A 12,179-nucleotide genomic window follows, 5' to 3' on the forward strand; every position below is an offset into this window, starting at 1 on the left:
TTTCCAGTGTGCCAACATGTACAATAGTAGCATTCTGACTTTGTTTGACCTGAATGGAATGGAACCTTAATTAGCATCATTGGTAACACCTGTGTTTACCCTACTATTTCATGTCAATATGGCTGCTGTGAAAAAGGTCTATTGGCTGAGAAGTTCTTTGCATTTTCTACCATCTCTCACTACCAACAAAACATGGAGTGATGAGCATAGTGAGCACAGTCATTCTTTATTACACTTCCAAAGAACAGTTACACAAACCAAAAGAGAGACAGTTTAATCGCTGCAGACGCGTTGGAAGGACCCCACACTGGGGTTCACGGCTGCCCACTCATTGTAGCGACGGTACTCTCCTCTCTCCAGCAGGTACTGGCGTCCGCGGTAGTTGGGAAGCTCGTAGAAGACCCAGGCACCGTCCTGCACCTGAGCAGAGTGAACATCGCGGAGCTGCCAGCGGTCGGGCAGGTTGCTAACATCTTCAGTGGACTCAAACTTCTGACCGCTAAAGTTAGGGCGCTCGTAGACACGAATCCTGAACACACCAGATATCTGCAACACAAAGACCGGGAGTTCAGTTCATATCTGGCCAAGGATTGTTGGAGGTGGTGGTACAGACATACAGTACAAAGCAGAGAATATTATGCCACATTCAGTTGTGTTAATGCAAAGTTGCGCATGTGAGAGTTAATAATACTGTGCATTAATATTTTTAATATGGTTTAATTCCATTGCTTGGTTTTCAGGCATTTCTGTATTATGAATCTCCAAGTTGTAAATGTCGGAGCTTTCAAAAAATGGGAAAGAATTACAGCAAGTCGGCAACCTCGTCAATACAATAACCTTGATATGTATGTACGGAAGCCGAGAATGGCCATGGATTTTTTTTTTTTATGCACTGTTCGTTATCTCGAGAAAACAAACTTTGTTATCTCGAGATAACAAACTTTGGTACAAGAGTTGCCACGAACGTAGCCACTGGCTGGTAGCTTGTAGGCACAAACGGTAAATTACACTTTACGTTGTTCGTTTACTTGACTGGAAGCCGTTGTGGCAGCTTTGTATGGTTGAAATCAAGACGAACACATATTAATATTAATATAGTTATCTCAAGAAAACCATCTTTGTTATATTGGATAACAAGATAATAAGTCGTTATCACGATATAACAGGTGCATAAAAAAAAAAAAGGCCGTTCTCGGCTTCCGTATGTATGACCTGACTGTGACATAACCTTTAAGCCCCAAGACTGGGGCTCACATCCTGAGTCCTGTGTGTTACCAAGTTTAGGCAACAAAAGCACTTTGTTGATAAAGTCTCTTCCTCCAAGTCATTTTTAACTTTTTCAATATTGAACCAAGACCAGAAACTTTCCCTAACCTACACCAAGTGATGAATGCCTAAACATAGCCATGAACTCAAGTCATCAACACCACCAGTTATGTATTATTATATATAATATTGGATGTTATAATATTTTCATACAATTAAACCGTCAATGTTTTGCATTCGTACAACAACAACAGTGAGTGGCAAAATCAGGAGTTCTGAGTATTTATCCATTACTGTTTATGCATTTCTTTTGGTTAATTATTAATAGATACATAGTATATACCTTGTCAAACACTGTGACAAATACATGCATATTCATTAAAAATGTATAAAAAGACTAAAAAGTTAATAAAAAAGTTAAAGAAGAAAAATAACTTTTTAGTCCATCAATTTTTAGTTAACAATTTATTCTCCTGTGTTCTCTCTCTACATTTCTAACACTTAAATTAATTGGTTTAGCTGAACCAATATATAAATGTTATTGTTATCCTGTATTGTATCCTCTGGCAACAGCAGAAGTACAGCCTGATACAAGTAGTTCATATCATGTAGTAACTTATAATTTATGATTTAGCTGATAAATGTGTCAGGTGCATGTGAATAAAAGCAGAACAACTGACAAGGCGAATGCTGGAATTATACTGTTCATGGTATTGCATCACTCTAGTACATCACACTTTCTAGCATTTAAAGCTTCTGATATGTTTTCTGAAGTAACTCACGTTTCGTATGATCCGGCAGGACCTGATGCTGTCATTGTAACCCATCCAGTGGTAGTAATCAGGGAACTCCCCCTTGGTCAGAATGTACTGGTAGCCCAGGTAGTTGGGCCTCTCGTACAGAACCCAGGCCCCGCTGTCCACACGAACAGAGTTGCAGTGGCTAAAGTAGGTGTTAAGCTCGGGACAGTCAGTGTTGCACTCATAATACCGACCTTGGAAGTTTTTGTCTTCATAAAACCGGATCTGGAAAAGGACAATAAGCATTCAGTGGATATTGCATAATATACTGGCCATATATGTGCTAACCCCTAGCTTGTACGGCATCCAGAATCATTTAGTGCTTGGTAATAACAGTGATCTACATGCTAATGTGCACACCTGATGACTATGTGGAACAAATCAAGCAACTAAATACAAATATAATAAATACAATCCAGAAATGTCTGACTTTGATAATAACATTGACACCCAAGCAGGGTGAGATGCCAACATACAAACAATTGTTCAATGTAAATAAAACATTCAATACACATGTGTAATAGTGATGCATTTACATTATTCAAGGTTTTAAACCAATCATAATATAAATATTCTGCAAATTATAAGGTTTAGTGTGATTGTATCGAATAATTTAAGTGATATTTCAAAATATTGTTGAATTTGGTTGACTTATAAGCCAGAAGTTTTACTAAATGGAGAGCACTTTGGGAGCCAAAAGAGCCAACTCTTACTGAGCTGAGCCAAATGATCTGGATCACTAAAAGAGCTGAAAGTCCCATCATTCATTAGAAGGTAAAGTCGTTATTTATACTATAAGTGATGCTGAAGTTTTGACTTCTTCAACAATCTAATAATGCAGCCTACCTTTCCCACAAGATCCATGTTTGGGCCTCACACCAACCTTTGATAAGTTTCAGTCAATCACACCTTTCACACACACAATATTTTCTACAGGCCTGGTCCAGATTTATATATACAGTGTATGTGGGCACACTGAAATGCACTGCCAGGAACCATCATTGTCATTTTAATGGCCTCAGCATTTATGTCTGCACAATGGCTGATGCTGCCATTGTTTTAAAAATGCTTGGCTTTATACGTTGTTTACTCACTATTGCAACGGTTGACATTTTGATGTGTCTGCGTGATTCCAGAAATGATTTATTGATCCAATTAAACTGTCTTCTCTTCAGTTTAGGCTGGTGTGGTGAAGTTGGCTTACGGCCACATAGTGCTGCGGTACAGGCTGTAACGCCTGTATAGAGGTGCATTCACGCTCCGCCCTCAGTCAGCTGACTGCTCTCAGACCAGCTCTGAAAAACCTGGTGGATAGAAGCCTCATTATCATGTAATTATATCAGCTGCCTAATGTGTTTACAGCAATTGGACAGCAGGAATTATTACTCAAAGTGTACAAAAATGGAGGACTTTATTCTTGCTGCAGCAGTATTGTCAGATTGATGACCTGACTGCAAAAGTAGAGCTGAAACTTGCCTTGCTTTTTTGCCTTACATTACAGAAAAGTTAATATATTGGAGTTTTGGGCTAATTTTGAAGGTGTTACTTTGGGTACTAGGACTTTCTAACATTTTATAGGTCAAACCTTTTACAGTTAACTGAGAGAATAATTGTCAGATTTATTAATAAAGAAAACAATGATTAGTTGCATTGATATAATAACAAATACATAAGTCTCACCATTGCTCTGGCTTCAGTTGTGGCAGCAATCCTTTAGCTCTTTGAAGATTTGTTATACTTCTAATTGTGAGTTTGTGTGTTGACATGTTGTAGGTAGAGCTGCAACAATTAGTCAGTTAATTGATTGATTGATTCAATTAACCGCCAACTATTTTTGATATATATGATTTCAGCTTCTCTAATGAATGAAAAAATAGTTTATGGTTTCTTTTGTTCTCTAAATTGTCTGCCTGATGCTGTTACATAAAATAAATTATAAGATTTGACACCAGAAATGCCATTTAAAGTAACGTTGTCAGTTGTTCCATTGTTTGTTTAGGTAGAAATCTTGCAATTGTGTACAATGTGTACAGTTTTTTTTTCAGTTTTTTCTACCAAATAATCTGTATGAGCTGCTCTGATAAACTACAATATATTTATATATATTTATTAGGGCCTCAGCAGCCCCCAGCATAATGCAATACAGTCCAACTGCATCACAAACTACATTTTCCAGAAGGGCCATAAAGCACATCTCTAAAACAGTTTTAACTAAAACTGAACATCATAACCTGCATTTAAGTAGAATGTACTGGTATATTATAAGAGAAGATTTTAATTGAACTTCACACAGGCACATTAGCATCAAAGAAATTTATTGCAGTGCATTACATTACAAGAAGCTTTGACCGGTTGAAGTTCACAACTCAAGTCTCCTGATGGAGCCCACGCTTGCTTTCAGAGCTCCCCACACTGAGTGGTTTCGGTACTCCCCTTTCTCCAGCAGGTACTGGCGACCACAGAAGTTGGGATGTTCAAAGAAAACCCAGGAGCCCTCTACGACCTTGCAGGACTGGACTTCAGGTCTGAGCCATTTCTCATGGACAGACTTCATGTTTTCCGTCAGCTCCAAAGATTTGCCTTCAAAATCTGGCCGGTCAAACAGTTTCAGCTTGTATGGCCCTTTGGCCTAAAACCAAAACAGAGAAATGTGTTAAATTTAATGTCTGTGGAATACAGTGTTTAGTTTTTCCCGATCCTTTTTGTTCAATGACTTACGTTTTTGATGATCCTACAGGATCTGACACAGTCATTGAAGCCCATCCAGCGGCGGTAGTCATTGTACTCCCCTGGCCCAATGATATACTGGTAGCCCGTATAGTTGTTACGCTCGTACAGAACCCACCAGCCACCTTCTACCTTGACCGAGTTGCATCGGTGAATGAAGCCATGCAGGTCAACTGAGTCCCCTTTGCAGTCATAGGACTTTCCCTGGAAGTCCCGGTCCTCGTAGAACACAATCTGGAAAAAGTAGAGATAACAGGACAAAAAATTAAAAGAGGATTTTATCTGCACCTGTGTTTGCACATATTTAATATTTCAATGACAAAACATCTAACTTCTAGTGCAAGATCTGACCTTCTCCATCTGCTGCGCTTAAAATACTAGATGCCATAACAAACCCAGAACTCTTTATACATGGCGGAGACAATACTAACAAATGCAGGGTTAGCAGAGCATGTAACAGTTATTACAATTCAAATATTCATCTAGAGTCTGCCCATTGTTCTTACTTACTGAATTGCCTTTCCACACACAATGGTTGTTTAGCAGTGCCAAGTATCTAAACCTCACTCACTGCTCTATCCAAACTGATCTGGACCGTTGCAATAAATTTTTTGTTTTAATACAATTTTCTGACAGGGCTAACACAAACTTATCGAAAGACTAAAAATAAAATTGTCCATTAATTAGATTCAGTTTTGTTCTATATTACATTTATAGAAACTTCAAATTACGCTTTTCTTCGCTAATTCTACAAAAGAACCCTTTGGCATGTGGTGGAACTTGACATCTTTTATGTTGAACTATTGTTTGCAATGTCATGTGCAAACATTTAGCTTTGAAGGCAGTTTGGGGTTTAATATTGATGATGGTGTTGACAGGATGATTGTGACAAACCCACTCTTACATTTTAATTTTAATTTTATTATTATTTCTTATGACATTATTTTGTAAAATGCACATCAGTTATACAACAAATGACATTTTATTCTAAACTGTTTCAAACGGCCCGGTCCCTCCCCTGCCCAACACGAAAGGGAGGTCACCCTGATATAGAGTGACCAAAGACCATTTGAATACAATCCAGGAAAAGTAAATATAAATAATAATAATAAATGCACAACTGTATTTTTGTGCAATCTCTAAATACATATACATACATATAATATATAGATGCTAAATTAATATTCTAAATCCTTGTTTATGGGTTTTACTCAGTTTTGGCCAATTTAGAAAGTGATAAGTCATGGAATATTTGCACTGTAAAAAAAAAAGGCAATCTATCAGTCTGAGCAACCAAAAGTATGCCTGACAGTTGCTGATGTTATATGATGTTAAATATGAACTTACAGTTAAACAGACCACTATTGTCAGTTATAGTGGATACTTGACATCCTTAAGCACCTCAATGTACTCCACTCTGGAATATTCAATATTCACTGTGAAATCAAAGAGTCTTTGCTATTTAAGACAATTTTATGTCTTATTCAGAAATAATTAATGTGAATAGTTCAAGATTGTGTTACAAACAGTTTTGCCATCAATTGTGCTTAAAAGTTGTGATAATACCATATCAAATTATATATAATAAGTAGGTAAACAAGTAAACAATCATTTAAGTCCCCTATTTTCATATAAAATTGAAATATAGTTCTGAATTTGTTTTTATTTTATTGCATGTTCAATTTGCAACATGGTCTGTTTTTTTAATTGACAGTGACAGCTGAAGAGTGAGAGAAAGAGCATGACACGCAGATCATGACATCAGTCTGTCTTGAGATGTAATTTGTGTTGAACAGTTTTACTGAAAACAAGACTAAAGTCAGGTGAGGCTGAGGTGTCATGTAACTTAATAAGAAAGAATACGGACAGCACTGTTATGGGTAAGAAAGACTTTTATTCAACACAGAGTTCTCCGGATTAGGATAGATGTCCAAATAAAAAAGGAATTAGGAGGCTGAAGGGTTCTTGAATCTTAGCCTTCTGGAACTTTTGAGGTGAGAAATTTCTCAAGATTACAGAACTTCAGTGGCATGATTCTGAAAGATTGAAACATTTTGGTTACGCTAGACCTTTAAAACCTTGTAGGGGTTCTAAAATGCATGTTCTCAGAGTTCAGGAGCTTGAATTTGTTTTAAAATTCGAAACCTTTGGTGGTCTTAGCATTCAGATAACTCTTAGAGGCTGCAGAACCCTGCCTGGCCGCTACCATTCTAGAACTCTGTGATCATGCGGAAGGATCCCACAGCAGGGGAGGCTGCTCCCCAGTCTGTATAGTTGCGGTACTCGCCACGCTCCAGGAAGTACTGGTGCCCGTGGTAGTTAGGCTGCTCGTAGAGGACCCACGCACCGTCCATTACTACGCAGGAGTGGAACTCCCGGAACTTGAGGGCCTCGTAAACCGATGGGCAATCGGCAACACACTCTGCCACTTGGCCTCCGAAATCCTGCTTGTCGTAGAATCTGATCTTCCAGGACTTTCCAAAAACCTAGGGGTAGTTGGAGAATTAAAGTTGTTTAAATTATGTTAGTATTTAGTATCTGAATCTTTTGACAATATATTCTAATCTATTTTTGTTCCCTCATTAATTTTGACTTCACATCTACAAATGGGTTTCTTGGCTGTTATCCTAGTTTACTTCAATAATTGATGTGCACCCTGCTGCCAAATCATGAGCCTTTTATCTCCTTTTTGTCTGTCGGCCTTTGACTGATTACTGCTTGGTTGGTGCACTCTGTGGTATTTCACAGGACCTGGACACTCTCCTGCAAAAAATTAACCCAGAAATCATGCTGTGTACCTAATTTTATGAAAAGCACTACCCAGTTTGACTTTATTATGATTGACCTATTCCATAGATTGGTGTAGTAAGCTTATCCCAGCTTAAAGAAACTGGTGCATTAACAATAGTAAGACCATCTCTACTAAAGGATGACTTTCAAATAATCACGTTCTAAAAAGTATCTACAGGTTGTTGACCTTACATTTTTGATAGAGCGACATGACAAGATGCTATCATTGAATCCCATCCACTGTTGTGGATCAGGGTATTCCCCGGGGCTCAGGATATACTGGTTGCCAGTGAAGTTGGGACGCTCGTACAACACCCAGCAGCCACTCTCCACCTTAATGGAGTTGCAGCAGCTGAAGTAAGATCGCAGGTCAGAGCAGTCAGTGCAGCACTCATAGCTTCGGCCTTGGAAATTCTTATCCTCGAAGAATACAATCTGCATGGAAGAAAACAGGCAAATCCTGGTAAACTACCATCCCAACATTGTAGGAAACAGAACAATAGCATATTGTTGTGCCTAGCTTCCATTAAAATGACAATAAAGTTTGCATGCACTATTGTTGCTTGAAAACCTTTGGAAAATAGCATTTGCTCCTTACCTTCCCCATTGTTAATGATATTGCTTGCCTCCCACCCAGCTGCAGCTGTGTTGTGGCTTATATCGAAATGCAGAATGTGCAGACGAGGGAAAGCTATTGTCATCTAAATTAACTTGATTTGCATATCAGCAAAATGGTTTGGTCAAGTTTGATTTCCCTTTGTCTACATGGGATGGCCTTATATCAAAGAATTGCCAAAACTGACATGTAAAACTTATAAAGGCCAACAGCCATACTTAATGATAATTGTTTTCATTGTTTCCATTGAGTTCTGCTTGAAAAGATTATTTGTTTGTTGTTCGGTCTCTATCAGTAGTTCTTTTTTTTGTGGAAAACAGAATAATTAATTGTCTTCCTTTGGCTTTTTTACAGTATGAGATTACATAACATAATCATGAAGGGGCAATGCAGTCTTTTACTCTTGGATAATGGTTGGTCTTAATGGACCTTGGAACTGTGACAACTTACCTTTAACCCTGTAATGCCTGAACCATGAAGTAATTGCCAGAAAATAAAAAATTTTTTGGAAACTGGATTGTTTATTTAACCATCTTAAACAAACAAAAACATATAAAACACAACATTTTTAACCCATTTGAGTTTCCTTTAAAATTTTCCTCAAGTAATTTCAAACATACAAAAGAAGTATTTTTTAGGGATGTCCAATAATATCGGCCCTCCGATATTATCGGCCGATATTCACTAAAAAATTTAATATCGGGGATTATCGGTATTGGGTTTTTATAACCGATGTTTGTTCTGTAGGCTTCAGCATTTTCCGAGGCCTCGATTCGAACGCAGCATGCGGGACGGGTTTACCCGGGCGCACGCTACGATGAGCGTATAACCACCAGCAACAACACCTAGCTGGTTGGCTTTGCTAGACCGTGGCTCCAACAAGGCAACACACTTTACAAGCGCTGAATGATTTTTAATATTTAACCGCACGAAAACATCAGATACACAGCACCACCAGCTGTTAATCCAGCTGTTTCAACATTTGGAAAGCCATGTTGCATTTATGTATGGCATCCGCCGTGCGGGGTCAGCCACACATAAAAATTAGCGCATCGATGTTTTATGTCCAGTAAATCGGTAGGAACTATGTTGTTACTAAAGTTTTCGGTGTAAAAAGCTGGCATATATGCGGTATCGGGTGATCATCGGTACGGAATTGAGAGTTGGACAATATCGGAATATCAGATATCGGCAGAAAAGCCAATATCGAGCATCCCTAGTATTTTTCCATATTGCACAACAACGTCATACATATTCTGTATCTGCTGAAATAAAGCTATTACCCTCAATGACAAACCCACCAGTGGAACCGGCATGGTGGAAGAGGAACGTTTCACAGTTTGGTTCATTTTTTGGTTTCAGAACCTCTTTATTTTGCTGCTCCTCTGGTGCATGAATTACTGATCCCTGGTGGATTATCCGTGCACTGTATGTGTCTGATTGTATACATCAGGTTTTTCAGGAAAAAAAAAATTATACATAAATATAATATTCATAGGTATGTTTTCATTAGTGTATAATCGCCTAAATATAAGAATTGTTGTGTTTTCGTTGAGCCAGTTTTTTTTCCATGTTAAACTGCCATGTTTCTACAGTAGCCTAGAACGGACGAACCAAACACTGGCTCTAGATAGGGCCTTTGGCTTTTTTCGTGAGCCACCATAGTTTCTCCTACACACTTAGAAGGCGAGCAGTATTCAATTGGTTGCAATATGCTACTTAACCACTACATACCACTAAATCCTACACACTGGTCCTTCCAATACTTCATACTTAAGCATCTTGTTCTTGGCAGCAGTGCACCAGTGTGCTACTTTATTCAGGAGACCAGATAGTTAAACAGGCTGTTGGTTACAGATAAGTAATACCACACCAACAAAATGCAATGTAAACAAATCCTAAGAGATAACAGAACTGCAAAAACCAGATGTGCGTTAAAAGTAACTTTGTCTGTCTGGTTCTTTCACCTCTGTTTGAAACAGCCATTACACATTATGGAGGACATCCTAAGGTCTTAAAGGAGAGCGTGTAGGATTTTGTGACATCTTGCAGCGAAGTTGTAGATTGCAACCAACTGAACACCGCTCACCTTCCAAGCATGTAGGAGTGGCCTACAGTGGCCGCGAAACTTGCAAAAGTTTGGTTTGTCTGTTTTGGGCTACTGTAGAAACATGGCAGTTCAACATGGCCGTAGAAGAGGACCCTCTCTGTAGAAAAAGACAGCTCATTCTAAGCTAACAAAAACACAATGATTCTTATTTTCAGGTAATTATACATTAATTATAATAATAATACTAATATTATTATTAGTATTATTATTACATATTCCATTTCTACCAATACATACACATTTAATGAACTGAGTAAATAATATTGAACATAATGAAATTATTAAATTATTAAATTATTCAGTTCAACCCTAATTTAAGCTCACAGACGAACCCACAGCAGAAGTTCAAGTTTGTCATACCAGGAAAGGCAGGGTGTGAACTACGGGGGAGCCAGCGGGGGCTTGGCTCCTCTTAATAAATGAGCTCCCCTGAAAACATGATTTGTGAAATTTTGGGCGGTCGTATTGACAATATGCTGTTTTTCCCATGCATTTCTGTTTTTTTTTTTGTTTTTTTTGTATCTCTATCATCATGGATTATGCTTAAGCTTCTATTGATGTATGATTTGTAAATTAGGGTGATTCATCACTTATTCACTTTAATAAAGATATTGCTATTCTTGCCATTACCACGGAAGATCAGAAAATATACATAAAATAATATTTGCTTGGTTGACAAGTCCTGATCTGAACCCAGGATGTTGCAGTTTAAGGGTATGAATCATTGACCATGGGATTCCAGAATGAACCTTGTTAGAGTTATGTAAAATATCTTTTGAGGACCTCACTAAAGATGCCAGCTGGAATCATGTATACTTTAAATGAATGGCGAATCTTGGATTTAGAAGATTAGCTGGATTTCATATACTATATTTGTGTGCAGAGTTGTGGGGTGACATTGTCCATTTTTCCGAGAGTTATGGGCTAAGTTTTTTTTATATTTTTATACATCATTACTGCCAGCATCAACCTGACTGACACTGACCTTATTCTTAGTTCCCTCACACCAGGCTTTTAAACTGAAGGCCAAAGCCAGTTTAAACAAAGACTTACATATTGTGCACAGCCACACGTTTTGACATGTCACAGCAGGAATGCACAGGTGTAAATAAAAATAACAATGGCTTAAGTCTATTTAGCTGCTTCAGTTTCATAGACCTTTTCACAGCAGTCATTTTGACATGAAATAATAGGGTAAACACAGGTGTTATCAATGATAAGTTTCTGTTTCATTGTCTGTCGTGCATGCTGGTTCACTTTAACTTGAATAGAACAGAGCCATTGTTAATGTTATTAGTAACAACTGGGCTTTTCCTACCAGGATAAGTCCAAATGTATGTTGTGAAAAAGGTCATTATAGCAGTAATAGAAGTAATAGAAATATAAACACTACCATAAAGTTTCAAAAGTAACTTAGTCATTCAACCTTTCTTAGCTGAAAAAAATAATATTGGTAGCAAGAGATGCTGAGTCACTCAAAATATATAATTTATGGACTAATACACAGAGACTTTTTTGCCTTTTAGATAATTGACAGTACGGAGTGAAAGAAAACATGGAAAGAGAGGGAGCGATGTCCATTTTTTCCAACAGGCTTGAGCCCAAAGTGTTTTTTGAATTTTTCAGCCTTTATCTACCTCTAACTATTTATGTGTATTTCAGGTTTATGCAAATATAACCCTGAAACTGTGGAGTAAATGTAATAAAATGTAAGTAAGCCATTTGAATATTGTCATCACTGTTTTCAAGACATCTATGGCCTGAACTAGTGACACATTCAAGCATGACAAATCCATTCAGTCACACAGTTCAAACTGTGATCAAACTAAGCTTTTTCTTCCCACACTAATCTTCCCCAGTCTGAGAAATG

General features: G+C 37.8%; 3 protein-coding genes across 3 annotated transcripts; all 3 read right to left on the minus strand.

The window, feature by feature from the left end:
* Positions 1–273: 273 nt before the first annotated feature.
* Positions 274–2,312, minus strand: LOC118338651 (gamma-crystallin B-like). The gene is made up of 2 exons (XM_035675931.1): positions 2,049–2,312; positions 274–546 (listed from the first exon to the last, which is right to left on the minus strand). The coding sequence occupies exons 1-2, from the start codon at positions 2,310–2,312 to the stop codon at positions 274–276; spliced, it is 537 nt and encodes a 178-aa protein (XP_035531824.1).
* Positions 2,313–4,425: 2,113 nt separating this feature from the next.
* LOC118339368 (gamma-crystallin S-1-like) lies at positions 4,426–5,153 on the minus strand. Its single transcript, XM_035676960.1, has 3 exons — positions 5,145–5,153; positions 4,785–5,027; positions 4,426–4,695 (listed from the first exon to the last, which is right to left on the minus strand). The coding sequence occupies exons 1-3, from the start codon at positions 5,151–5,153 to the stop codon at positions 4,426–4,428; spliced, it is 522 nt and encodes a 173-aa protein (XP_035532853.1).
* Positions 5,154–7,003: 1,850 nt separating this feature from the next.
* Positions 7,004–8,190, minus strand: LOC118339184 (gamma-crystallin M2-like). Its single transcript, XM_035676743.1, has 3 exons — positions 8,182–8,190; positions 7,776–8,018; positions 7,004–7,279 (listed from the first exon to the last, which is right to left on the minus strand). The coding sequence occupies exons 1-3, from the start codon at positions 8,188–8,190 to the stop codon at positions 7,004–7,006; spliced, it is 528 nt and encodes a 175-aa protein (XP_035532636.1).
* Between the last annotated feature and the right edge of the window lie 3,989 nt (positions 8,191–12,179).

Source organism: Morone saxatilis, unplaced genomic scaffold (assembly GCF_004916995.1).
Source record: "Morone saxatilis isolate NCDOM2014 unplaced genomic scaffold, NCSU_SB_2.0 Contig5, whole genome shotgun sequence".
Lineage (NCBI taxonomy): Eukaryota > Metazoa > Chordata > Actinopteri > Moronidae > Morone > Morone saxatilis.

Bases quoted from the DNA above. Each gene is read 5' to 3' on its own strand.
- LOC118338651 (XM_035675931.1), bottom strand. From the start codon at position 2,312: ATGCTTATTGTCCTTTTCCAGATCCGGTTTTATGAAGACAAAAACTTC. The intron at 547-2,048 runs GTGAGTTACTTC...TTTGTGTTGCAG, and splicing joins CCTGCCGGATCATACGAAAC to ATATCTGGTGTGTTCAGGAT.
- LOC118339368 (XM_035676960.1), bottom strand. The intron at 4,696-4,784 runs GTAAGTCATTGA...TTTTGGTTTTAG, and splicing joins CCTGTAGGATCATCAAAAAC to GCCAAAGGGCCATACAAGCT.
- LOC118339184 (XM_035676743.1), bottom strand. The intron at 7,280-7,775 runs GTAAGGTCAACA...AACTACCCCTAG, and splicing joins CATGTCGCTCTATCAAAAAT to GTTTTTGGAAAGTCCTGGAA.